Genomic DNA, 24,213 nt, shown 5'->3' on the forward strand with positions numbered 1-24,213 from the left:
AAAGGTCGATGGTTCCATTCCTCCGTGGGTGGCAGGCTCGATCCCCAGTGGGGGGCGTGCAGGACACAGCCGACCAATGTTCCTCTCTCATTGATGCTCCTCTCTCTGTATCCCTCTCCCTTCCTTTCTCTCTCTATAAATCAATTAAAAAATTTTTTTAAAAAATTAGCCTGGCTGATGTGGCTCAGTGGTTGAGCGTTGACCTATGAACCAGGAGGTCACAGTTCAATTCCTGGTCAGAGCACATGCCTGGGTTGCGGGTTCGGTCTCCAGTGTGGGGGGCACAGGAGGCAGCTGATCGATGATTCTCTCATCATTGATGTTTCTCTCTCTCTCTCTCCCCCCCTCTCCCTTCCTCTCTGAAATCAATAAAAATGTATTTTTTAAAAATTAAACAAGCAACACAAATGCTGAGCAAGGAGGGTCAGGATGCTTCCTTTGTGGTTATCGGGCCTCGTGCCTTGGAATCTAAGAGGCCCTGCTGATAGCGGCAGGAGGAGGAGATGGGCTGGAAAGCAAGGAGCCCCGCTCTGGCTGCCGTGCGGTCTGTGGCTGCCCCCCCCCCCGGCCCCCTCCCTCCGCCTCCTCTGCAGATCGGCGCTAGTCCCTGCACTGAACCCCTGCGATTCGGAAACTCCCTTCTGCAGCCTCCCGCCCGCTCGGTACCTGGTTTCAGTTCTGCCAGGGAGACAGGTCCAGACGTCACCAACGAGAAGAGCTATGGAGGGTCCGGGCAGCGCCCAGCCCGCCAGCCCAGGCGCAGCCCCTCCCCGCACGAGCGCCCCTCTCAGGCCAACAGGTGACTCCATCCCTCTACAGTGTTCTCTCCGGCCCCTCTGTCAGGCTGGTCGATGCGGAATCCATCTTCTCTCCCAGCGTCGTGTCCAATCGAGGGGCCACCACCCACAGCGTGCGGGCCACGAGGCCGTGTGTGGGCACCTGCCAGGGCCCCCCCCCCCCCCCCCCCCCCCCCCCCCCCCCCCCCCCCCCCCCCCCCCCCCGCCCCCCCCCCCTGCCCCGCCGAGGCCCTCCGCTCCCTCCACCCGGCCCCCCCGCCCCCCTCCCGTCTGCCCCGGGGTCTCTCCCCCGGCTGAGGGCGGTCCCCCCCCCCGCCCTCCCCCCCCCCCTCCCCCCCCCCCCCCCACCCCGTCCCCCCCCCCCCCCCCCTCCCCCCCCCCCCCTCCCGAGGCCTCCCTCCTCAGGACCCCGCCCCTCGCCGTCTGCCCGTCCCTCCCTTTCTAAAAGTGTGTTGTAGGCTGTTTGTTTTTATTCATTTCAGAGAGGAAGGGAGAGGGAGAGAGAAACATCAATGATGAGAGAGAATCACTGATCAGCTGCCTCCTTGCCCCACACTGGGGATGGAGCCTGCAACCCGGGCCTGTGCCCTGACCGGGAATCCAACCGTGACCTCCCGGTTCCTAGGTCGACACTCAAGCTCAACCACGGAGCCCCGCCGCCCGGGCTAGAAGTGATTTGCGGGGCTTCTCCAGAGACTCGCTCCCTCTGTTGGCGTTTGTGTCTGAGATGCCCTGGCACAGTGGGTAGAGGCTCCAGCGATCAAGGGCCCAGCCCACCCGTGTCTGCCCTGCGAACCCCTCCCCCCCTCCCTAGTCATCCTGCTTAAACGGTCCTGCTGTGTGTGTGGGGGGCGGGGGGGGGGGGTAGGTACTGAGGGAAAGACGCCATGAAGAAAATGAAGACATCGCTCGCCACACCAGAAATGCCAGCTCCCATGTAACGGAAGGGGAGGGATCCCACTGATGACACCACACAGCGATGAGCTGCCAGCGACACACAAGGACGTGTACCTGGCCCTGAGATTGTGCAGGGGACTCTGAGGAGCCCGAGTGAGAGACGCGCTGCTCCAAGGTCCTACGGGGAGACGTCACTGGAGAAGGCCTCTTCCTTCCCCAATCCATACCCACGGGCGTGAAACCCCAGGAGAAACTCGGAGCGCATCCTTCTGGGGCTGGACAGAGGGGCTCCCCACTTCACCTGCAGGCCCGGCCCGGCTCAGGGGTTGAAACAAGAGGTTCACGTTCGATTCTCTGTGGGGGCGCATGCCTGGGCTGGATCCCCAGTAGGGGGTGTGCAGGAGGCAGCTGGCCCATGGTTCTCTCCCCCTCTCCCTCTCCCTTCCCCTCTGAAATCGATAAAGACATATCCTTCAAGAAAGAAAACTAGAGTCTTCCCGTAGGTAAGGGCAGAGGTGTGAAGATCCCAAACCCAGAATCCGTAAAAGGACAATTGGATCCAACCACGTGGGGCTTGACGATATCCTACAGACACAGTGACGACAAGTCAAGGACACGGGGAAGACTGCGTTCCTGATACACAACGCGGCCTGCGAACCATCAGAAAAGACAGACACCACACAGAGGGGTGACCCCGGGCACCTCGGGCTGTTACGGAAGCAGCACAACGCTGACACACACACAACACGGTCCCTCGCACTGGTAATTTTTCAAACAGCAATTCGATGCGAGTCTGGATTTTGTCCCCGAGCCGGGCAAACACTCCTAGAGTCGGACCACGCCCGTTGCTGGGGGGTGAGGGTGGGGCGGGGGACGGGGGTGGGGCGGGGGGTGGGGGACTGGAACTTGACAGCCTCTTTCGAGGCGTCCATTTATTTATTTTTTAATCCTCACCTGAGGATATTTTTCCATTCATTATTAGAGAGTGGAAGAGCCCAACCTGCGGGGCTCAGGGGTTGAGCGTTGCCGGTTCGATTCCCGGTCAGGGCACAGGCCCGGGTTGCGAGCTCCACCCCCAGTAGGGGGCGTGCAGGAGGCAGCGATCGATGATTCTCATCCTTAATGTTTCTCACTCTTTCTCCCTCTCCCTTCCTCTCTGACATCAAGAAAAATGTGTTTTTAAAAGCTGGGAGCTTTTCCCTTTTCCTGCTGTAAATCCTTCCCTGAAATAGTAAGTTCAGCACAGAGACGGGCATCCAAGTTGGACTGCACGGTCCCAGGGTCAGGCCGGTGTCGGTTTTCCCGGGACCTCCTGGCGCCCCGCGCTCCTCACAGCTGCTGTCTCTCCACACGTCCCTGGGCGAGCTGCCCTGGGTCCCGCCCTCCACGCGGTGGGCAGCGCACTTGACTGAGGTTCAGGCGGGGCGGGATGGGGTGCCTCGCAGAGTCGACTTGGAGCAGAGCACAGGTGACCTGGCTGCGTCCCTCGGCCATTGCCACTGGCCGGAGATCGACACCAGTCTCCAGGGGCCGTGCTGTCCTCTCCGCTCACCCCCCCTGGGCCCCTGCCCCTCTCCAGGGCTCATCAGCGGAGTGGGGGTGGGAGGCCAGGGCCGGCTCTTAGTGGAATCATTGTCCTTTCCACGGAGCCCAGGACCCCAAGGGACCAGGGCCTGGGGCAGCCACACAGGAAGGAGGAAGAACTGGACAAAGTCCTGACCCCAGAGGGATCCTGGAGTGGCCGCCCAGCGTCCCCCAGCTAACAAGGTGAGCCACACGGCCTGTGGGCGTGAGAGGCTGGGCTGGCCTCGATGCAGGGACGGGGCCACGGACCACTGCTGGAGCAGGAAGGGCCAGGCTACGCCGCACCTGACTGACCTCCAGGGTCCTCCCCACCCGCTCCCACCCAAATGCCGCAGTCCCTCCGTACCATCCACAGGATCCCGGCCACGGCAGCGCCCCCTGGGCGGGGCAGGCTGGGAATCTCTGGTTCAGAGGCGGAGTCGGGTGTGTGGGTGCGTGTGCAGGCCTCACACACGCTCACGGGACCCGGGGCGTGAGCGTGTGATTACGTGAGTGTGGGTGTGGATGGGTGTCCACGCTGCAGGCGTGGCAGGCTGTGTGTGCCACTGTATCTGTGTGTGGGGGCGTGAGTCTGCACACGTGTACGCAGGGGCCGCCCACGGTGTGCACACCTGTGACCTGGTTCATCTGGCTTTACCCTCCCCCACCCCTCGCTCCCAACCTCACCAGGCCCAGCAGCCCAGCACCATGGCCCCCAGAGCCCGCCCGCCCGCCCGCCCGCCCGGTGCCCGCCTGCCTGGCACCACCTGCTCTCCCTCAGCACCTCCCTCCCAACCCTGCTGGGAGCCCCACCCGCCCAGGCTCAGACCCAGGTCTCCAGACTCAGAAGTGACTTTATTTCTGTAGAAGAGGCTCACAGCTGGGCTGCTGAGCGGGGCCTGGCTTGGCCCAGCTTCCCCTCAGAGACCTGGGAGCCCCAGCCCCCTGCCCTCACCCCCAGGCCCCTTGCCCACCCAACGGACGATGGACGCGTGTCCTGGAGGTGACCAGCTGGCTGGGACTCCGAGCTGGTGGAGAGACAGAGAGGGGCAAGGGCCACGGACGTGGAGCCAGGCCCAGGCCGGGCGGCCCCAGCCCGAGCCGAGCCAGGCCAGGCCAGGGAGGGGCAGCCAGGCCCAGGACAAGCTCGGAAGCCCTTGGGGAGGGGGGACCTCAGGGCCCAGCCCCGAGGAGGGTGGGCCCCAGGCTGAGCAGGAGCCCCCCGGCCAGGGCCCAGGCGCTGCCCCCCGGCCCGGGCACCCCGTTGCACAAATCCTTCTCGCAGCAGTCCACGTCTACTTTCAGGATCCCAGAGTTAATGAAGCCCATCAGGTAGTCTGAGAAAAAGTGCCGCTTGACGAAGTCGCAAGAGGCGGCACACATCCTGTTCACCGAGTGGTCCTTCCTGCCTGGGGGGGGGGGGGGGGGGGGGGGGGCGCTGAAATGGCAGCCCTGCCTGGTCCTCTCAGCCCAGCAGACCGAGGCTCTCACCCACCCTGCTGCCCCATGGCATGGGAAGGGCCCGGAGGGGCCAGGGCCGGACAGGCGCCTCTCGCTGTCCCACCGCGGGCCCGGTGGCACCTCCCGCGGCACCTCCCGCGCTCCCCACCCACCCACCGGCCCGGCTTACTGCTGCTGGGGTCAGTGATGCGGACGCTGGCGCACACGGTGTCTGAGGGCTGGCACTGCTTCGGGGTGCAGTGGCTGGAGTTGGTGGTCAGTGTGCAGTCCTGGCACCACAGGCCGTGAGCTGGGCAGGCCCGAGGAGGGGGATGACCAGAGGGATTGGGGCCGGGCGGCCAGCCCCCTGCACCCCCACCTGCCTGCTGCCATGTGGCTGTGGCAGCCGGGCACCCCCTGGCCAACAGGGACAGGGCCAGGGCCAGACCAGCGCCGGGAGGGCAGGCCCCGGAGAAGCCGCCTGGCTCCCCGATAGCTCGCCGGAGGACCCCGCCCCTGGGGCTCCGGAGCCGCCTCCCTGCCCCAGAGGTGCACCCACACCTGAGCTGCCCTCCTGCACCCCACACCCCGCCCCCTCCCAGAGCTCCGTGGGTTCTAAGCTTCCAAGGACCAAGCAGGACTTGCTGGGCGTGTGGATGGGCTCAGAGGGTGAGCGGGTACAGGACCTGCCCTGCGCCAGGGGCATCCCCGCTGACCAGCTGGGCGAGGCGCAGAGGAGGAGCGGCCCTGGGGTGAGGGCCGTGGGGTGAGGGCCGTGGGGCGAGGGCCGGCTGGGGGCCCAGGGGCCCAAGAGGGGGGTGGGTTTGATGGGGGTCCACCCTGGCTCTCCCGGCGACCTGGCCCAGCGGGTGGGCTGCCCCAGACTCACTGGGCGCAGAGCACAGCAGGGCGGCCAGCAGCACCAGGCCGAGGCCCTTCATGGCAGGGGGCAGCATGCTCCGGGCGGGCCTCGCGAAGGCGTGGGGGCGGCGGGCGGGGTCCTCTGGGGCGCGGGCCTGGCGGGGAGAAGCCCGGTCAGCGGACTCGGCCCCCGGCCGGCCCCGAAGGACCCTCGCCTTTTCTGCCTCCAAACGCGACCTCCAGCCACGGATCCACCGCCGGGGTCGCGGGGAGCGCGCACAGCCCCACCCCCGCCCATCCCCCAGGCGTCCCCCGCGTTCCCTCGGCGAGACCAGGGCTGCCCGCCGGGCACGGGGACAGGCCGAGGTGCCCCCCCAGCACCTGTGGGAGGGAGGCGGTGTCCGGCGGGCGCGTCCTCTCCTGGGGGGCGGGGGCGGTCGGCGCGTCCGGGAGGGAAGGGCCGGGCCAGGTGCGAGCCCGGGCACCTGCCGGCGGGGGGAGGGGCGCACGCCACGTCCCCACCCCCGCCCCTGGGCTGGGGGGCCGGGAACCCCGCGCCGAGCCCCTCCCGCCCCCGCCCCCGCCCCCGCCCCCGCGCGCGCTCGGGTGCTCACCGCGGGTCGGAGCGTGGAGCGCAGGCCGCGGGTCGGGCGCACTCACATCCCCGGGGCGTCGGCGCTCCGAGGCTCCGAGGCTCCGGGCGGGCGGGCGCGGGGAGCGGTGTCCTTCGGTCTCCCTGCGGACCGGAGCCCGGGCGCAGCCTCGTCTTTCGGGGGACGCAGCCGCAGACGCGGACCCCGCGCGAGGGGCGGGGCGGGGCGGAGCTGGGCGGGGGCGCGCGGGACGCGGGCGGGGGCGGCGGGCGACGCGCGGCCGGGAGCCGGGGGCTCCGGGGTCCGAGCCTGGCCGCTGTCCGGGGCGTCCTGGGCCTGAGCCAGCGGCGCTGCCCGCCCTCCCCGCCCGCTCCCTCCGCCGCCTCCGCACCCCGCGCCCCGGAGCGGGCGGGAGCCCTCCCCACGCCGCTCCGCGCAGGTCCCCTCGGAATTTCTCGGAGGCACGTTTACTGCGAAAGGAAGCGAATCGCACAAAGACGCAGGGAGGGAGGGAGGGAGGGAGGGCGCGCAGGTGCGGGTGCGGGTCCCCTTGGGGCGCGAGGCCCCGGGCCTCTCCCCTCCCCTCCCCACCCGGTTCCGGTGGGTCCGGGCTGTTCGCTCTGAGCGCCCCTGACGACGCCCCCCCCAAGCAGCCCAGGACTGCCCTCTCCAGCACACCCCCCCAGGGGCCGGTCCCCCACCCCAGCGGGACATCGAGGCCCCCTGCCGCCGGCTGGGGCTCAGCTTTGCCTCTCGCCCGCGCCTCCGCCCCTGGACCCTGGGCCTTAACCGCAGCCGGAGCAAACGGAGCAAACGTGGGGTCGCCCCTTGCATCCTGCCCCCATTTATCCTCAGTTCTCCCCGCTGCTGGCCTAGCGCGCCCTGGGGCCCCGACAACACGATGGTACGTTAGACAGAGGATTGTCGCCCATGTGTCGTCCTGAGATGCGTTCATGGAGCACCTACTGTGCGCTCCAGAGTGGCCCGCAGGCTGGCCGGTGTGGCTTAGTGGTTGAGCATCCTATGAACCAGGAGGTCACGGTTTGATTCCCCATCAGGGCACATGCCCCGGTTGTGGGCTCAATCCCATCAATGATTCTCTCTCATCTTTGATGTTTCTCTCTCTCTCCCTCTCCCTTCCTCTCTGAAATCAATAAAATATGTTGTAAAAAAATGAACCCCTGATACACATCTCATCACAGCCTCACTGCATCCCTGCTCACCAGCTTGTCATCACTCCCATCTTACAGAGGAGGAAACCCCGCAGCGAGAGGTCGGGCTCCGGCCCAAGGTCAGGCGGGGACACAGTGACCAGTGACACCTCGGGTGTTGGCCTCCTGCTCTCCTGCTCCGGAGGAATGAAGGCAAAGGCGGGCATGGACAGCAACCCTGACTCGGGGGCTGGGGCTCCCACAGACAAGACAGAACTCAAACAGGAGCTCAAAGTCAAAACCCCACAAATATCCAAAGAAAATAAGCCTCCGGATGCGATGCAGCCGAAGCAGTGGCGAGTGACATGGAAATCCCACCGACGTTCTAAGGGGAAGGCATCCGATCTGGGGTAGAAAGCCGGCCCCCTGGACGGGTTTGCAATCCATGATCGGGAGGAACCCTATCAAGCTGACCCTGCTCCCCTGGGAAAAACGGAACCTCTAGCCGTGAAAAAACATCGCACTGACACGAAAAGGTCAGCAGCAACCTTGGAAGAATTGTGCGAAATGGAAACAAGAGGGTTGAGGTATTGTCTGGGCTCCTTTACAGGAAATGTCCAGGGTGGAAAAGCCCAGAAGAGACACGGAGGACAGCAGTGGCTGCCTGGGAGAGAGAAAGCAGGGGTCGTTCCTGTGAATGATCAAGGGGTTTCTTTTCCAGGGATGAAATGTCCTAAAAATACGGAGTGATGATGGCTGCACACGTCTGTGAATGTGCTGACAACCGCGGAATTGTATACTTTAAAAGGGTGAATTTTATAGGATGTGGATTACATGTCAATAAATGGCTGTTAAAATAAACTCAGCAAATGAGATAGGCAGCAAATTAGACGCAGGTGAAGAGGGAATTTGTGAACTGGAATATAAATCGAAAGACATGATCAAGAATATAGCACAAGGGATAAGGAGGTGGAGAATAGAACAGAAACGTTGGCCCTGGCTGGTGTGGCTCAGGGGATAGAGGTCAACCTGCGGACTGAAGGGTCCCAGGTTCGATTCCAGTCAAGAGCACATGCTGGGGTTGCGGGCTCGATCCCCGGTAGGGGGCGTGCAGGAGACAGCCAATCAATGAATCTTTCTCATCATTGATGTTTCTATCTCTCTCTCCCTCTCCCTTCCTCTCAGAAATCAATAAAAAAATATTTTTTTAAAAAGAAAGAAAAGAAACGTTAATACACAAGAAATAGGGTGCCAAGAGCTAGTAATATCAGTCCCAATGGACAGAGAGTCAATAGTTGAAGACATTATGCCTGAGAATATTCCAGAACTGGTGACGGATCAGTATTTCCAGAGAAGCATAACAGATACTAAGCAGAATAAACAAAGAAACAAACAATCCACACCCAGGTACGACATCGTGAAATTGCAAACCACCGAAGGCAAAAGGCCTTTAAACCAGCCCAAAGGGAGGGACCCTGGTCAACGTTAAAGGACTGGCAGCGGGACTGGCAGCAGCATCTCAACAGCAACAACCACAGCCCAAAGGCGGTGACATCGGGCCTTTATTTTTATTTATTTATTTATTTATTTATTTATTTTTTACAGAGAGGAAGGGAGAGGGATAGAGAGTTAGAAACATCGATGAGAGAGAAACATCAATCAGCTGCCTCCTGCACACCCCCTCCTGGGGATGTGCCCGCAACCAAGGTACATGCCCTTGACCGGAATCGAACCTGGGACCCTTCAGTCCAAGGCCAATGCTCTATCCACTGAGCCAAACCGGTCAGGGCACCTGGTGCCTTTAAGGTGCTCGGAAGGAAGCAGCTGAGATTAGCATCGACGTCGGTGGCTTCGAGGGGAGCAGATCGCCTTCTGTGGTGTTGGTGGGCCTCACCAAATCAGGTGAAGGGCTGAAGGAACTGGAGACTGACTGCCCCTGGGCAAGAGGGAATGCTGCCAGCAGGCGGCCTTTGAACCTGAGCTGAAACGTTGGCTCTTCCTGGCTCCCCTGGCTGCTGGCCACCCGGCCGATCTGCAGATGTGGGATGCGCCAGCCTGCATCGTTGCACGAGCCAGTTCCTGATCGCTGATCACTGATCTTGAAGCCATTCCCAAGTTCTCTCTGCTTTGTCCAAGACACTGCGGGCCATAAATGGTGCTGTTTTAAGCCCCTACCTTTTGGGGTTATCTGTTATTTGGCAAAAGAGCATAAGGGCGGGCGGGGCATGACAGGTGGGGGGGGCATAATGGGGGCAGTAGGAGCAGAAGCCTGGTGTCCAAAGAGATGTAATGTCTCAGGAGGTGGGGCCGGCCCCTGGGGAATGCAGCTCTGGGCCCCAGAGAGTGGAGACCTGGGCTCTCCCACGCTGGGCTTGGTTGCCAAGGAAACAGAGATTCCTATCCCGGTTTCCAAGCTACTCTGCCTCCCTCGCTCCCACGTGGGTCAGCCTCACCCTATCAGGGCTGCGCAAACAGTAATGACAATCTGTCATGATTAGCAAAAGAAAGGGCTTTCTTTCAGGGGCGCAGAGCCCCGAAAGTCCCTGTGTGGGCCTGGCCCCTGCAGGCGCACGGCTCCTCCGGCGGGAGGGGTGACAGCTGGCCTGACCTCCCTCTTCCCAGCCTGACCTGCCCAGGTGCCCAGATCCTGGCCAGGGGCACTGGGATCTTGCCCTGACAGGTGCCGCTCTGGCAAGTTGCCCGAAGCCTGAGGCGCCTCTGGGGCCGTGGCGCACGTCTGATGCTGTGCTCAGGGTCCAGGACCATGGGCGCGCGCGGCCCACAGCACAGCCTCTCCCCCGCGTCAGGACCAGGGACAGTGTCAGAGGCCACGGCTCTCCAGCCATTGGCCGGGCACCTGGGGCGCAGAAGCCCAGAGAACAGGCCTCTGGGTCGGGCCCTAGCGGGAAAGGGCCGAGGCTGGGGTCCCGGGAGAGGTGCAGCTGAGCTCCCCACCGGGTATTTGTGGGGATGCCACCAGATTCCCCCCAACTCCTCGGAGACTGGGGGTGTGGCTGGCGGCCGTGTGACGAAGGACTGCTTCCCCAAAGGCCGATAGCGTGGCCTCCCCGAGGGGCCAGCCAAGGGCCAGCAGGGACATCTGTCACCCACACAGCACCAGACGGAGACCATCCCTGGCCCCGGGGGCCCCGGAATAGTGAGGGGTGGGGTGTGTGCTGGGCTGAATGGAGGCCCCAAAAGAGATCCAAATCCTCACCCCAGGCCTGGGATTGTGACCTTATTGAAAAAAGGGTTGCGAGCAGGCATGGCTCAGTGGTTGAGCGTCGACCTATGAACCAGGAAGTCACAGGTTCGATTCCGGGCAGGGCACGTGCCCGGGTTGCGGGCTCCATCCCCAGTGTGGGGCGTGCAGGAGGCAGCCGATCCATGGTTCTCTCTCATCGTTGATGTTTTTGTCTCTCTCCCCCTTCCTCTCTGAAATCAATAAAAATATATTTTAAAAAGAAAGAAAAAAGGGTCTTTGCAGATGGGATTACGTTAAGGACCCGGAGATGAAGCCCTGGGGTCCCCATATGGGAAAGGGGAGGGCGCCGCGTGCAGATGGAGGCGGGGACCTCCCCTCCCCTCCCTGTCCCTCCTCCGGATCACGCCCTCCCCCCGACCCCCGGAGAACACAGAGGCACCTTGCAAACCCGAGGGTCGAGGGTCAAGCCTCCACCAGAGGGCTCTGTGCGCCCCTGCGCCCCGCTGCCCCCGTGGTGTCTGGAGCCCTTGAACCTGTGGCTGAGGCGGAGCCCCTTCCCCAGAGCCGACACCTCCTGGGGCCGGGGCACCCAGAGGAGGCAGATGGGTGTTTGGGGGACAATCTGTGTTGACAGTTACCCAAAGGAGATGAAAACCTTTGTCCGCACAGAACCCGCACGCAGACTTATGGCGGCTTTGCCCCTAAGCGTCACCACGTGGAGCAACCAGGACGGATAAATAAACTGGGTCCATCCGGGCAGTGGCCGCTGGTTCGGTGATTCTGGCTCAAAGGGCCCGAGCTGTCAATTCCCCCGACTTGGAGAGACCTACCGCCGGCTCCTGAGTGAAGGTGCAGGTCTGAGAAGGGAACACAGGACATGGGTCCAACCCGGCGAGGCAGACCCAACGCCAGCGCTGGGGGCACTGTGACAGGACCAGCAGCCGCCGGAGGAAGGGAGTGCAGCGGGCGAGGGTGGGGAGGAGGAGGAGGGGAGCACGGAGGGTTGGGGGGCTGGGAGAGCCCTCTGCATGGTGCTGTAATGGTGGATTCACGTCCTTAGACATTTGTCCAAACCCACGGAGCTGGGGCCAAGCGGAGGGACCGGATGTGAAGCAGGGACTCTCCGGTTACAATGTGTGGGAATGTCCTCTTTTTTTTAAAGTTTAAGAACTGGGGGTGAGGGGGGATCACTGCTGGCCCGGGCACCTGGGGCTCGGCTGACGGCTGCTCTGAGCTGGGCACTCCTCACCTGGGCACTGGGTCTCCCTCCAGGAAAGGAGGGGCTGGGACCATGTCACCCGTGAGGCCCACCAGCCCTGCCGTCCTAGAACTTCAGACACACTTCCTGCCGCCCCCTCCAGCACCAGCACCAGCACCAGCACCAGCACCAGCACCAGCACCAGCACCAGCACCGCTGTTTCTGTCTTGCTGACCCGCGGGCCTGGGTGCGGCCCCTGAGGCTGCCTTCCCTCCCGCACCTGCACGTTCCACTGGAGTCAGACCCAGCGGCCAGCGGGGACACAGACACCCACAGGTCAGGCTGCCCTGCCCTCCCCTCCCCTCGGGTCGCTCCAGCTGCCTGGAGAGGGCTCAGCAGTCCTCCCCAACTCTGTGGGGCCCCACACGCTGAGGGTCGGGAGGACCAGGCACCTGGGCTGCGCTGAAGAAAGAGGCGACCGTGGCCTCCATGTCAGCAGGAGTGTGTGTCCAGCTCAGGGGACAGGACCTGCGGGACCGGAGGTGGAGGCGGGTCTGAGCCTTCCCGGCCAGGGCTGCAGCCCTGGACCCAGGCCAAGACCCCAGCCCCTGGGTTGGGATTTGCATGGTGCTGCCCAGCGGCCGGCTCTCAGGCGGCCACCAGTGCTGCCTGCCCCACAGCTGAGGACAGGCCAGTGTGGCCCGGAGCACCTGGGGAAGGTGGGCCCTATGCGGACAGGAGCAGGGGCCTGGAGGTAGCCGGGAAGCGGGGTCTGGTGGGAGGCCAGGAGGTGGGGCCTGGGGCAGTCAGGAGGCGGGGTCTGGGGCAGCAGAGGGACCAAGCTCTGCACAGACCAAAGCCTGGGAGGCAGGGCCGCTCCCTCCCTTTCACACACTGGCAGCATGTGCTCTCTGCCCGCTTCAGCCACGTCCTGTTCTGGCTCAGGACCCAAGCTGCTTCCTTCCTCTCCGTGCGCAGGTCCCTGCAGCTGTTCTGAAGTTTGTGTTGTTTCTTGTTAATCCTCACGCCAGATACTTTCCCCATTGATTTTTAGAGAGAGCAGAAGGGAGGGGGAGAGAGAGAGAGAGAGAAACATCGATGTGAGAGAGACACACTGACGTGCTGCTGCCCACAGGCACCCTAACCAGGGCCAGGATCGAACCTGCAACCCAGGGAGTGCTCTTGACCTGGAAGCTACGACCCTTTCATGCACAGGCTGACCCTCCAACCACTGAACCACACCAGCCGGAGCTCTTCTGGGGGTTTTAAGGTCAGTTGAGGGAGATGGAGCTCCATTCGATTAAGTAAAGGATGTGCGTGGCCGGCTGGCAGGCGGCGCTGCAGGCTGAGGCCTGGGGCAGTGGGTTAGGCCGGGGCAGGGCCGCACCGACGCGTGGGCTCCCCAAGGCCAACCACACTGACTTCCCTTCCCTGGGTCCCTCAAGTCCGGGAGGGAAACCGTCCAATTGTTTGAGGCTGGAGCTGGGGAGGGGCGGCAGGGGCCTCCAGGAAGCCCCCCAGCAATGCTCTTTTTTTTTTTTTTCTTCCCAGCAATGCTCTTTATCACACTTCCCACGATCCCGGGCCCAGCAGGACAGAGCGCAGATACGCAGCCTGCACAGACCCACACGGACCACGGCCTGCACAGACCACGGCCGCAGGATGAAGGCGCTCACGGCTGTCCTGCTCGCCCTGCTGCTGTGCAAGCGGCCAGGTACTTGAGCAAGAGGGCCGATGCTGTAGCCAGGGGTTGCCACAGTGCCCGCCCATGGGGACCCGCAGTCTGGGGACAAGACACGGCTTGGGAAGGAGGGCATGAGGCCAGTGTCTGAGGCCGGAGGGAGGTGGAGGGGGCTGCCCTGGGCCCCCACAGTCTCCAAACCTCCCCAGCCCCAGCCCCAGCCAGTCCTGGGGAGCACGGGCTCCCCTCCCTTAAGCCCCAGACTTGGCCTCTCTGAAACACAAGCTTTGGGGTTTCCCCTCCAGCCTCAGTTTTCCCCTCTGTACAATGGGCAGGTGGGCAGGCCATCCTGGGGTGGGGGGGCTGCTGTCCAGAGCCCGTCACAGCAGCTGGTGCTGTGAGGACGGTGCTCGGTCACACTCGGGAAGGTGAGCAGCCTGGGAGACGGGGCGGGGTGCGCACAGGGCCCACCCCCTACCCCCCAGCTGCGCCCTCTGCACTGAGGAGCGGAGGCTCACGGGATCCCCGCGGCCAGGGAGAGGACAGACACAGGACGGGGCTGAGGACGAGGACCTGGGGCCGGAGAGCTACGATGAGGACTATGAGGAGGACGAAGAGGCCGAGGGGGACGGCGGGGACAGAGGTACTGTCCACTGACCCCTGGCCATGGGCATGCGCTTCTCATGCTCAGCCCTTCCTGTGGGCACGGAGTCCAGGCCGGGTGTGGGCCGGAGTGATAGACAGACAGGCTCCCTGGGAACCTGCCTCCCAGCGGGGGGGGGGGGGGGGGGGCGCGGGGAAGGAGGGGAGCCCGACACTCACCGCACCCTCACCGACACCCTGACCGGGACCCTCGACTGCCCCCCAGAGTAGGAGCGCGGCGGAGCCACTAGGGGGAGGGCAATGGTGCTGGGGGGCGGGGAGGTTGAGCAGGGGTTCACCAAGCAGAAGGGTGCAGCATGGCCCCAGGATGGAGAGGCCAGGGACACACAGACCCCCAGTTGAGTCCCGTCAGAAAAACAGGAGCAGCCCTGGCCGGTGTGGTTCAGTGGATAGAGCGTCGGCCTGTGGACCCAAGAGTCCTGGGTTCGATTCCAGTCGAGGGAACGTTCCTGGTTGCAGGCTTCTCCCTGGCCTGGGCCCTGGTCAGGGCTCTTGCAGGAGGCAACCAATCGATGTTTCTCCTTGTCTTTCCCTCTCTCTTCCACGCTCCCTAACAATCAATGGGGAAATATCCTGGGCTGAGGATGAACAACAACAAAACCCAGGAGCAGCCTGGCCCGGGCGGGGAGGGCAAGGTGGGGGGACCGGGCCAGGGCTCAGGTGGGCTCCTGCAGGGAGCAGGGAGCTGGAGGGGCTTAGAGCAGAGCACCGAGCACAGACAAGACCCACCCAACCCCTCACCCAGATGGCGGGGCCACCCCTCTGTCCCGCCCATAGGGATAAAGCCCAGGGCATTGCCAGCATTCAGCCTGTGTGGCCCCTACCCCCCAGCATGTCTCCCCCCGCAACACACACCCTCCCCGCATTCCCCGAGGCTCTAACACCCCAGGCCTGGGCCAGTGTGGGCTCCGTGGGCCAGCCATCAGGAGGGGGCGGGGCCTGGAGGGAAGAGGCTTTTGGAGAGCGGGGGCGGGCGGGGCGGGGAGCGGGTGGTGCCCGAGGCTGAGCCCCTGTCCCCAGGGCTGCAGTGCTACACCTGCTCGTCCCTGCACAAGGAGGAGGCTTGCCGGCAGAGCCTCCACTGCTCCCTCAGCCAGCCCTTCTGCAAGGCCATCCTTTCTCGGTGGGACACTGGTGAGTGGCCAGGGGCACCCCCAGGCACACGGCCCTCCGAGGGCCTCCTTCCTGACCCCCTCCAGCGTGATTCACCCTTTCTCCCCCCCCACCGCCCCCCCAGAATCGGGGCCTCTGACCACCTACTCAGGGTGGTGCACAGACGCCTGCAAGCCGGTGGCCAGGACGGTGGAGGGGATGGTGATGACCACGTCCTGCTGCCAGACCGCCCTGTGCAACGCCCCGCCCTGGCAGGGCGGCGGCCCGAGCGGCCCCCAGGGCAGCCCCGGAACCGTGGCCACCGCCCTCCTGCTCAGCCTGCTCCTGGGCCGCGGGGCCGTGGGACCCTGAGAGGAGCGGCCCTCCCCCTGCCCGGCTCATCCCTGGCGGCCAGCACCTGCCCAGTATCGTCCTCTCCTGCCCAGTTTGGGAGAATAAACTTGGAGGCCAGCACTGGCTCCTCCCAGCCCACCTACACTGCCTCAGTTTCCCCGTCTGCCCTCCTCTCCCTCTGCTGGACACGGAGGGCTGACCAGGCCTCAGCCACTGGCTATGTGCCTGCGGAATTCCACCTCTCTCCCCCCCGGCTTCCTGCCTCCATCTGCTCATCTGCCTCCCATTCCTCTGGGGGGCGGGGGCCGGGGCCGGGGGCTGCAGAGCCTGGGCGGGGGGAGCAAGAGTAATGACAGGGCTGGAGAGGAGAAAAGGGGAGGCAGGGGTGAGCCAAGGCAGGACTTTCCACACCCCCTCAGCCCAGTGGGTGCAGGTTGAGGGGAGTGGGAGGAGGTGGGAGAGCTGGGGGGCGGGGGGCTGGAGCAGGCCCGTGGCCTCCTGAGCAGAGGAGCGGGCAGTGGGAGGGCAGGGGGAGGGCGTGGGGAGGAGCGCCCAGCCTGCCTGGGCCAAGGGTGGCCCTGGCCCTGGCCCTGGCCCTGTGGGCTCCCCGTGTCTGCGCTGGCTGTGCTGAGCTGGGTGCTGGCTGCTGCATGCTTGGCCTTCTTTAAAAATTTTTTTAAAATTGATGTCAGAGAGGAAGGGAGCAGGAAGAGAGATAAAAACAGCCATGATGAGAGAATCATTGATCGGCTGCCTCCTGCACGCTCCCCACTGGGGATGGAGCCCACAACCCGGGCCTGTGCCCTGACCGGGACTCGAACCCTGACCTCCTGGTTCACAGGTCGATGCTCAACCCCTGAGCCACACCGGCCGGGTGTGCTTGGCCTTCTTGACCGCACCAAGCTCGGCTTTCACCCGTCCTGGGTGGTGGGGGGAGGAGGCCTGACCTGGGCCTCAGTTTCCCCATCAGAGCAGTTATGTGACAAGCATAGAGGACCCGCACATCCCCACCAGCTCAATCTCCCTGGGTTGGGAAGCCAGAGTCCTCATGCCACCTCGCTGGAAGGTGGCAGGCCCCTTCCCCTCCCCCCTCCTGCCGGCAGGAGTGAGGGCTGGAGCTCAGCACCCACCTTGTGCCATGAGGCAGCTCTGACACTGACAGGGCAGCATGGAGGGAGCCCCATCGCTGATGACCTGGAGCTGGTGTACCAGCCCGGAGGGGAGAAACTGGGTGCAGAAGCCAGTTATCTTGGGTTTCTCTCTCCCTTGCATGTTCACACACTCGCACACACACCCCCCCCATATGTGTGCACACACTTAAGGACACTCACAGCCCCTGTTCAGGCGCAGCAGACGGGCGGCAGGGGTCACGCTCCCTGGCTCAGATGTTAGGCCACGCCCTCCAGCGCACACTCCAGGCGACCCTCTCCCCTCCCAGGCGGCTTCCCTGCCACCTGCCAGCACATTGACGGGGAGGGAGTCCCTTAGGATCAAAAACCTCATGAGCCCTGGCCGGTGTGGCTCAGCGGATAGAGCGTCGGCCTGCGGACTGGAGGGTCCCGGGTTCGAGTTCGGCACCTTCCGGAGCCGCCCCTCAGCTGGCCTGCAGGCGCTTGGCCCGGGAGGCTGGTGCTGGAAGCTTCCAGAGCCGCGTGTCCATGGGTCAGGGCTCTGCCTGCAACTCAGATGCTGTTGGAGCTTCTCATCTTCCCTCAGTGACTCGGGGACCCAAGGGCCCTCGCGGCTATAAAGGAGCCTGTAGGGGCCCAGGACGGAGATGCGGAGCCGGCCTCATGTCCTGGCTGTGACCCTGGGGCTGGCGCCTGTGGGGCGTCCATTCTGTCCCTCTTCTGGGCACTGGGTCAGCCCGCTGGCCCTGCTCCCTTCAGTGACCCCCTCCACTCGCCCCTAATGCGGAGGTCAGTGCCCGCTATTGATAGAGCCTTTGGGCTGAAGCGCCCCTTCCCTGCCTCACCACCCCCACCCTGCAACCAGCCCCTGGAGCCACGGCAGGGCCCTGTGTCCCCCACCCAGCCCTGGCCCTGGGAGCCAGCTCCGGGGGACACTGTGTTCCCTTCTTATCTGGGCCCGCACGCCCTGCAGATCCTCCTTAGACACCCCTCCCATCCTCCCCAAAGACCCTGGGTCCCCTTCCTCCCCCCTCCCCCGACTCAGATCCGTTTTGCCCCGTGGGGCACCTGTCATTTTCACTGACCCACCCCACCCAGTCTTGGCTTCGGCCAGCACAGGATGCAGGTGGCCGCAGCGCATTTCCTGTCCTTGTTCTCGACCTTGAGAAGGGGGTGAGCAGGACCAGGCAGTCACCCAAAGCGGGACCTTCCTGAGGACGGAGACTGCCATCACTAACCCCCCCCCCCCCGCCGCGCTCCGACAGCGGTGTCTGCAGGGACAGCAGGGACTCCCCGGAGCAGAGGGGTGACCGCAGGCCTGTGCACATGGCAGGACCCCCGACTCAGGGCGGGTCCCACCGGGGGTGGCTCAGCACCCAGCTGACGTAGGGAGGCGCCGCCCGGAGGAGCGCGCCCCGGGGCCAAGGCTGGGTCCGCGGCCTCGGAGAATGGGGGGTGGGGAGAGGCGGGCGGGGGCGGGGAAATGGGGAGAGGGTTGGAGCAACGTGAGAAAAGGCTTCACGCGTGGTCCCCCTCTTAATCACCGCCCATTCTTCCTGCCCGAGATGAGCGGGGTGCAGGGGCGAGTGATGGAGTGCGCGAGGGAGTGGGGGACACAGTGAAGGAGGGGGCGCAGGGGTAAGCGAGGACGCTGCAGGGGTGCAGGCGGGGGGGACTCCGGGGCGAGTGAGGGGCCAGCAGCCCCCGACGGCAGTGGGAGGAGCCGGCGGGGGGCGGAGTCCTCCGAGACGCACCACAGAGAGGCCGGGAGCCTCGCCTCCTAGAGCGGCACCGGAAGGGGCGGGCCCAGCGGCGGGCGCTTCCGGCAGGCGCCGAGGCCCGGCGGCGGGGCTGGGCTGCCTCTGAGCGGTGGGTCTGCGGCCGGGCACGGCGAGGGGGCCCGCCTTCCCCGCCCTGCTTCAGCCCGGGGCTCCCGGGTCCCTCCGAGGGGCTGTGGGCCCCGGACACGGGCCTCCCCGCCTGGGCTCCCGGCGCCGCGGGCGGAGGGCGAGGCTGCGCGAGGACCAGCTCCGCGCGGATCCAGGTGACGGCGTCGCCCGCGCGGCCGGCGGGGCTCTGCCGTCGGCTGGGCTCTGCCCTGTTGGGCCTCCCGCGTTGGTATCGGCACGGCCGCTGCAGCCGGGACCCCAGGCGGGTCCCATTCGCCCCGGGATCTCACAGCCGCTGGGACGCGGTCTCTCGCTGAGACCCAGGCCCCTGCGGCGGGGGGCGGGGCTCCGAGGGGCGCGGTCCCGGGAGCAGCACAGCGACCCCGAGGCTGCACCGCGGATGCCCGCGCCTCGCCCAGCGGTCCCTGCGGCGGCCCCCTGTCTGCAGGCCTGGTCGTCTCCGCTTGGTGCACAGCGCGTGGAGGGGACGAGAGGAAGCCCATCTCTGCGTGGGGCGCCTGCCAGCCGGAGCCCGGAGCCGGGCGGGCGGTGTCCTGAGCACCGAGCAGCGCCCGCTCTAGACCGGGAACTCGGGGCTCGGGGATGAGAAGGACACGATCCTGCCCGCCCCCCGCGCCCCACAGGGACACGGCCGCTTCAGTGTGCAGAGCGGCCAGAATCCCGCGGGGGGAGACACGCTTGCAACGCACAGGAGCCCCACGCAGGCCTCGGGCAGCAGGTGTGGAGCCCCCGAGGGCTCCGGACCCGGAAGGACCGAGGGGCATGGACGGGAGCCGAGGTGAGTTTGCACCCGCCCTGGAGGCCGCCCAGGCCGATGGCGCTTTCCTGTTGGGTCTTGGTTTTCACCAAATCGAGGCCCCGGCCTTGAGCTGCAGCTGGTGGAGTGGCGCTGAGCTCCTCCTCCCTGCCCAGCGGAGACGCCCCCTTCTCTCTGCTCGCTCCCCGGAGCCCAGACCACCGCCCTTCACCCCCAGCGCTGGCTCCCCCCTGGGGCCCCCCCCCCTGAGCGACCTGCCCGAGTTGGTGTATCTACACTTTTCCTCTAGAACAGCGTTTCTCAACCTTCCTAATGCCGCGACCCTATAATACAGTTCCTCATGTTGTGGTGACCCCCAACCATAAAATTATTTTTGTTGCTACTTCATAACTGTAATTTTGCTACTGTTATGAATCCTCATGTAAATATCTGATATGCAGGATGTATTTTCATTGTTACAAATTGAACACAATTAAAGCATAGTGGTTAATCACAAAAACAATATGTAATTTTATATGTGTTTTCCGATGATCTTAGGCGACCCCTGTGAAAGGGTTGTTCGGCCCCCAAAGGGGTCGCGACCCACAGGTTGAGAACCGCTGCTCTAGAAGAAACCAGATGCTCAGGCCCTGGCCACCCTGGGAACGCCATGTGGTCACTGTGCGAACTGTGTCCGCGCTGGAGAAGGGGGAGGCCCAGGCGTCCGCTGTTGACCTAACAGAATTGAAAGTACTTATACCTTCGAACATTTGCAACTTGGAATATTGTCTCCTAGACCACCGTTTGGGGTGAGACCGCCTGCCAGGGTGATGGGCCCCTCGCAGGCAGGGTGACCACACAGCCACCAGGCGCCTCCGCTGAGAGTGCCCGCGGCAGCGATGGATTGAGGACCGGAGCCGCTCTGCTCTGCGGGACCAGAGGACAGTGCTGCCTCCAGATCTTGGGTAGTTACTCTCAGGAGCTCACAGAGCTGGAGTGTGTGAAGGCTCGATGCTGGGATCCCGTCGGTGGGCACAGCGGGGCGATCAGATGAGGGAGGTTTTTCCTTTTTTATGTTTTATTTTTTTTTAAGTTTTATTTTCAGAGAGGAAGGGAGAGGGAGAGAGAGATAGAAACATCAATGGTGAGAGAGAATCATTGATCAGCTGCCTCCTGCACGCCCCCTACTGGGGATTGCACCTACAATCCAGGCATGTGCCCCCAGCTGGGAATGGAACCATGACCTCCTGGTTCATAGTTCGATGCTCAACCACTGACCCACGGGGGGCGGGGGTGGGGGGTGGGGGGGTGGGGGGTGTGGGTGTACGGGGACGACAGGTCCCTGGCCTGTCGCTGGGACAGCCGGGTCCTGTTTGAACGTGTGGAACTGGGATGCTCTTAGATGGAATTACGGAGCAGCAGTACTGGGTTTTCAGACGATGCAAGCGAGACCCTGGGCTGGCCTCCAGGGGTGAGTTAGCTCAGGTGACGTGCTGCCAGGAAGAGGAGCTGTGCAGAGAGCAGCAAGTGGGCAGCGAGTGGGCGCAGGGACGCCTCTCTTAGAGGAGCCCTCCAGCCCACCAGTGCCCGCTCTCAGGGCCTGTTTCCGGAAGCTGCCAGGCACCGGGACAGGAAGAACTGGGCATGTTTGGGACCTAAAGGAGGCTGGATGGATGGAGGGAGTGAGGGGTCGGCCATGAGGTAGGCCAGGGCCAGAGCGGGCAGGAGTGGGGTGTGAGTGAGGGAAGCCCTGGGGGGTTGGGCGCTGGCCGCTGTGTGGCCTGGATCTCGAGGGGGAGGAGGGCTGGGGCCAGTCTGGGGCAGGGGCAGCCACCAGGGAGTCCACCCTGAGGTCCACGCAGCTGAGAATCCAGGCCGAGGGGGTGGGCGGTGCCTTCCGGGCGGGGCTCCTGGCTCCTTCCCCCTGTGCTCCAAAGGCACGTCCTCTGGTCCTGAATACCGGAAGTGGAGAGGACCCAGGACTCCAGCGTGGGGCCGCAGAGTAGGCGTGGCCCATGGCGCCCGGCTGGGCCCCTGACAGGTGTGGGACCCGTCTCCTGCAGAAGGTTCCTTGGTTAGCAACGGAGCAGACGCCCTGCCGCCCACAGCAATGAGGGAACCGGCTGGGGTGAGTGGTCGTGTCCCGTTGAGATGCTGTTAGGTGGTCGGGAGGCAGTGCGTGAGCAGGGGCGCGAGGGGGCGTCCCCAGAGCCCTCGCCCTCAGCCCTGGGTGCGGGGAGAGCTGCGTCTTCATGGTGCTCAGCCCGGGGCCGGGGCCGTCCTTGTTACAAGTCTGCGGCTGGAGCTCTCATTGCCGCCAGGGAGAGGGCAGCGTGTGCCTAAGGCAGGGCCCACGGAGGAAGGTTCCAGAGAAAGGCCTTGGTGAGCTGCAGGGCTGCACCCGCCTTTCCCGCCTCACCGGCGCTTCCGTGGTCCCTCCGCCCCCGGAGCAAGAGATGGAGAAGCCCACGGGCGGGAAGGGGAAGACGCGGAGCCCGGAGCGGGGCGCTGCCAAGGACGAGCCGGCGTCCGCGGGGCGGGGGCCGCCCAGGAGAGCCCATCTGGCCGAGAAGCACAGGCGGGAGCCCGGCCTGAGCCCCGAGGACGAGGCCCACATCTTTGACGCCTTCGATGCTTCCTTTAAAGATGACTTCGCGGGGGTTCCCGTGTTCGTCCCTGTTCAGAGGAAGAAGCCCTGCGAGTGCGGGGAGTGCGGACGCGTCTTCAAGCACAAGACAGACCTCACCCGCCACCAGCGCGTCCACACCGGGGAGAAGCCCTTCCGCTGCGGCCAGTGCGGGAAGGCCTTCCGCCACAGCCCCGACGTCACCAAGCACCAGCGGGTCCACACCGGGGAGAAGCCCTTTACGTGCTGCCAGTGCGGGAAGGCCTTCAACTGCGGCTCGAATCTCCTAAAACATCAGAAAACTCACACTGGAGAGAAGCCCTATGAATGCAAGGAATGTGGGAAAACCTTCGCCTACAGCTCCTGCCTCATTCGCCACCGGAAGCGGCACCCCAGGAAGAAGCACTGAGTGGGAGCTGTCCGCTCAGCACCTCCTGCCGCTGCCCCCCTGTGGTGTCCACTCTGGCTGTGGCCGCGCACCTGCTCCTTCGAGGTCGTTGGTCTGCAGGCTCTTGGCCAGTGGGTCCTGAGCCCGTGCCCACGCAGCCGCAGGAGGCCGGTGGCCAGAGCCGGAGAGCAGTGCTTCGGTTGCTGCGGTGACCGTCCTTCTCGGGCTACCAGCCCTTAAACTCAGCCCTGTCCGCGGGAACTGGACCCCTGTGTGTCCTCCGGGCCGACCGTCGTCCCAGATAAGCTGCCCGGCTTACCCAGATGGGCCACGTGGGACACAGCTCCTCGGGCCTGAGTTGCCACATGGGTGCTTCCTGCCCGGCCCGGGCTGGGGTCCCGGATGCTGACGGCACCTGTGGTCCAGCTGCACCTGCCACACGGGACCCAGCCGCCTGCTGGGTGAACTGCAGGGTGGCCTGCTTTGACCAGGGTCCCATCAGGATCCAGGTTGGCCAGGGGGGCGGGGCTGGTGCTGCTGCCCAAACTCCCCTGCGGACCCTGCAGACCTGGTTTCTGAGGCCTGAAGTCACCGTTCCTCCGGGTGAGCACCCAGGGTGCCTCAGCTCCAGTGCAGGCCTGGGTCTTGGCACTGGGGGTGCCCATGTGGGTTACACACATGGCTCCACGTGTGCCCGGTGTCCCTGCAGCCTTACCCACACGGCATCCTGGTTCTCTGTTCCCTGTGTCTGTGCATCTTGGAGTCCGTTTCCTCTCGGGCTTGCGCACTCGGTGCATTGGCCTCTCCTTCCGTCCCCTGGGGAGAGGTCCGTGCCCACGCACCCCGGGCTCAGTGGTCGTGGCCGTCAGCGCTCACACAGTGGTGGCCTTGGGCTGTGGTGGTGCAGACACCAGTCTGGTGCTTCCCACTGTTGACTTATTGTCCAGAAATGAACTCTAACTGGTCAGAGTGGTCCCTTCACACAGTCGGGGGGCGTTCTCTGCTTCCCGTGGTCACCGGGCCTAGCGCCCACCTGGTCTCCCAGCAGGCGGTGCCGCACTGGCTCCTGGTTACTCCACTGCCCCGCACTCGGCCCGATGCCTCCTGTCCTGGGCTGTTGGCCCCCGTTTTCTCCCGAAATAAACATCTGTCCTGACCCCTTCCCTGTGTCTGTTGACCTCAGCAGCTTGGGGGTGCAGCTGGGATTCCCCAGGGAGGCTCCACTGCCTCCCCCAGAGAAGCTGGCCTGAGCCAGCACGGCCAGAGACCCAGCTGGTTGCTGCCTTCCGTGGGTGTCTTGGGGGGCAGCCTCACGTTAACCAAACCCCTAAGAGACAGCACATAAATCGGAACGGGAATTTGCTAACTGAGGAGTGACCCCTGCAATGGCAAGATACCAAGTTCCTCTGCAGGCACCACCTTTGTGGCCTCCCGACCTGGGAACCTGCAGTCATAACCCGTGGGGGGGCCTGGGAGGCACCGGGCCAGCTTCCCGGGACCTGGGGTTCCCCACTTCAGGTCACACCCCCTTGCTCACTCTGCCTGCCTTAGAGCAGGAGCGGCGAGTCTGCCTCCCAGAAGGGATCGGACAATGTCTAGGGATGTTTGCTGTTGTCACAACTGACAGGTGGGGGCAGGGAAGCTGCTGGGATCCCACTGGGCGACCCGGAGGAGGTCAAGGGAGCTGTCGGCAGAAACCTGAGCACTTGTTTGATGAGATGCCATTCAGGCGGAGAAGCCTGGCAGAGCCCGAGGACAGGGCCGGTGACCCCCGAACGTGGGGCAGAGGCGGGGGAGGGGGAACCCTGCGATTGGCTAAGTCTCCGCAAGGAGTAACCAGAACCCCCAGGTCCTGTGCCCCCCAGGGCGACAGGATGGCTGGGCAAGGAGAGGAGGGATAGACAGGAAGGGGAACTGGTGAGGGTCAG

General features: G+C 64.5%; 3 protein-coding genes across 3 annotated transcripts; 2 read left to right on the plus strand and 1 right to left on the minus strand.

The window, feature by feature from the left end:
* Positions 1 to 4,093: 4,093 nt before the first annotated feature.
* LOC138993320 (lymphocyte antigen 6H) lies at positions 4,094 to 6,615 on the minus strand. The gene is made up of 4 exons (XM_070392495.1): positions 6,173 to 6,615; positions 5,587 to 5,713; positions 4,888 to 5,007; positions 4,094 to 4,666 (listed from the first exon to the last, which is right to left on the minus strand). Exons 2-4 carry the CDS (start codon positions 5,651 to 5,653, stop codon positions 4,431 to 4,433), a joined length of 423 nt encoding a protein of 140 aa, XP_070248596.1. The 5' UTR covers positions 5,654 to 5,713; positions 6,173 to 6,615; the 3' UTR covers positions 4,094 to 4,430.
* Positions 6,616 to 12,749: 6,134 nt separating this feature from the next.
* On the plus strand, positions 12,750 to 15,633 carry GPIHBP1 (glycosylphosphatidylinositol anchored high density lipoprotein binding protein 1). The gene is made up of 5 exons (XM_070392489.1): positions 12,750 to 12,975; positions 13,257 to 13,419; positions 13,922 to 14,029; positions 15,070 to 15,183; positions 15,287 to 15,633. The coding sequence occupies exons 1-5, from the start codon at positions 12,913 to 12,915 to the stop codon at positions 15,511 to 15,513; spliced, it is 675 nt and encodes a 224-aa protein (XP_070248590.1). The 5' UTR covers positions 12,750 to 12,912; the 3' UTR covers positions 15,514 to 15,633.
* Positions 15,634 to 21,523: 5,890 nt separating this feature from the next.
* On the plus strand, positions 21,524 to 23,446 carry ZFP41 (ZFP41 zinc finger protein). Its single transcript, XM_070392109.1, has one exon. The coding sequence runs from the start codon at positions 21,524 to 21,526 to the stop codon at positions 22,304 to 22,306; it is 783 nt and encodes a 260-aa protein (XP_070248210.1). The 3' UTR covers positions 22,307 to 23,446.
* Positions 23,447 to 24,213: the final 767 nt, after the last annotated feature.

Source organism: Myotis yumanensis, unplaced genomic scaffold, assembly GCF_028538775.1.
Source record: "Myotis yumanensis isolate MYYU_CA2020_CCGP unplaced genomic scaffold, mMyoYum1.0.hap1 SCAF_15, whole genome shotgun sequence".
NCBI classification, from domain to species: domain Eukaryota; kingdom Metazoa; phylum Chordata; class Mammalia; order Chiroptera; family Vespertilionidae; genus Myotis; species Myotis yumanensis.

Coding starts and splice junctions, on each gene's coding strand:
- LOC138993320 (XM_070392495.1), bottom strand. CDS start 5,653: ATGCTGCCCCCTGCCATGAAGGGCCTCGGCCTGGTGCTGCTGGCCGCC. Junction 5,008..5,586: donor CCTGCTGTGCTCTGCGCCCA/GTGAGTCTGGGG, acceptor GGGCCTGCCCAG/CTCACGGCCTGTGGTGCCAG. Junction 4,667..4,887: donor CATCACTGACCCCAGCAGCA/GTAAGCCGGGCC, acceptor CCCCCCCCCCAG/GCAGGAAGGACCACTCGGTG.
- GPIHBP1 (XM_070392489.1), top strand. CDS start 12,913: ATGCACAGGCTGACCCTCCAACCACTGAACCACACCAGCCGGAGCTCT. Junction 12,976..13,256: donor GCTCTTCTGGGGGTTTTAAG/GTCAGTTGAGGG, acceptor TTTTCTTCCCAG/CAATGCTCTTTATCACACTT. Junction 13,420..13,921: donor GCTGCTGTGCAAGCGGCCAG/GTACTTGAGCAA, acceptor CCCCGCGGCCAG/GGAGAGGACAGACACAGGAC.
- ZFP41 (XM_070392109.1), top strand. CDS start 21,524: ATGGTGCTCAGCCCGGGGCCGGGGCCGTCCTTGTTACAAGTCTGCGGC.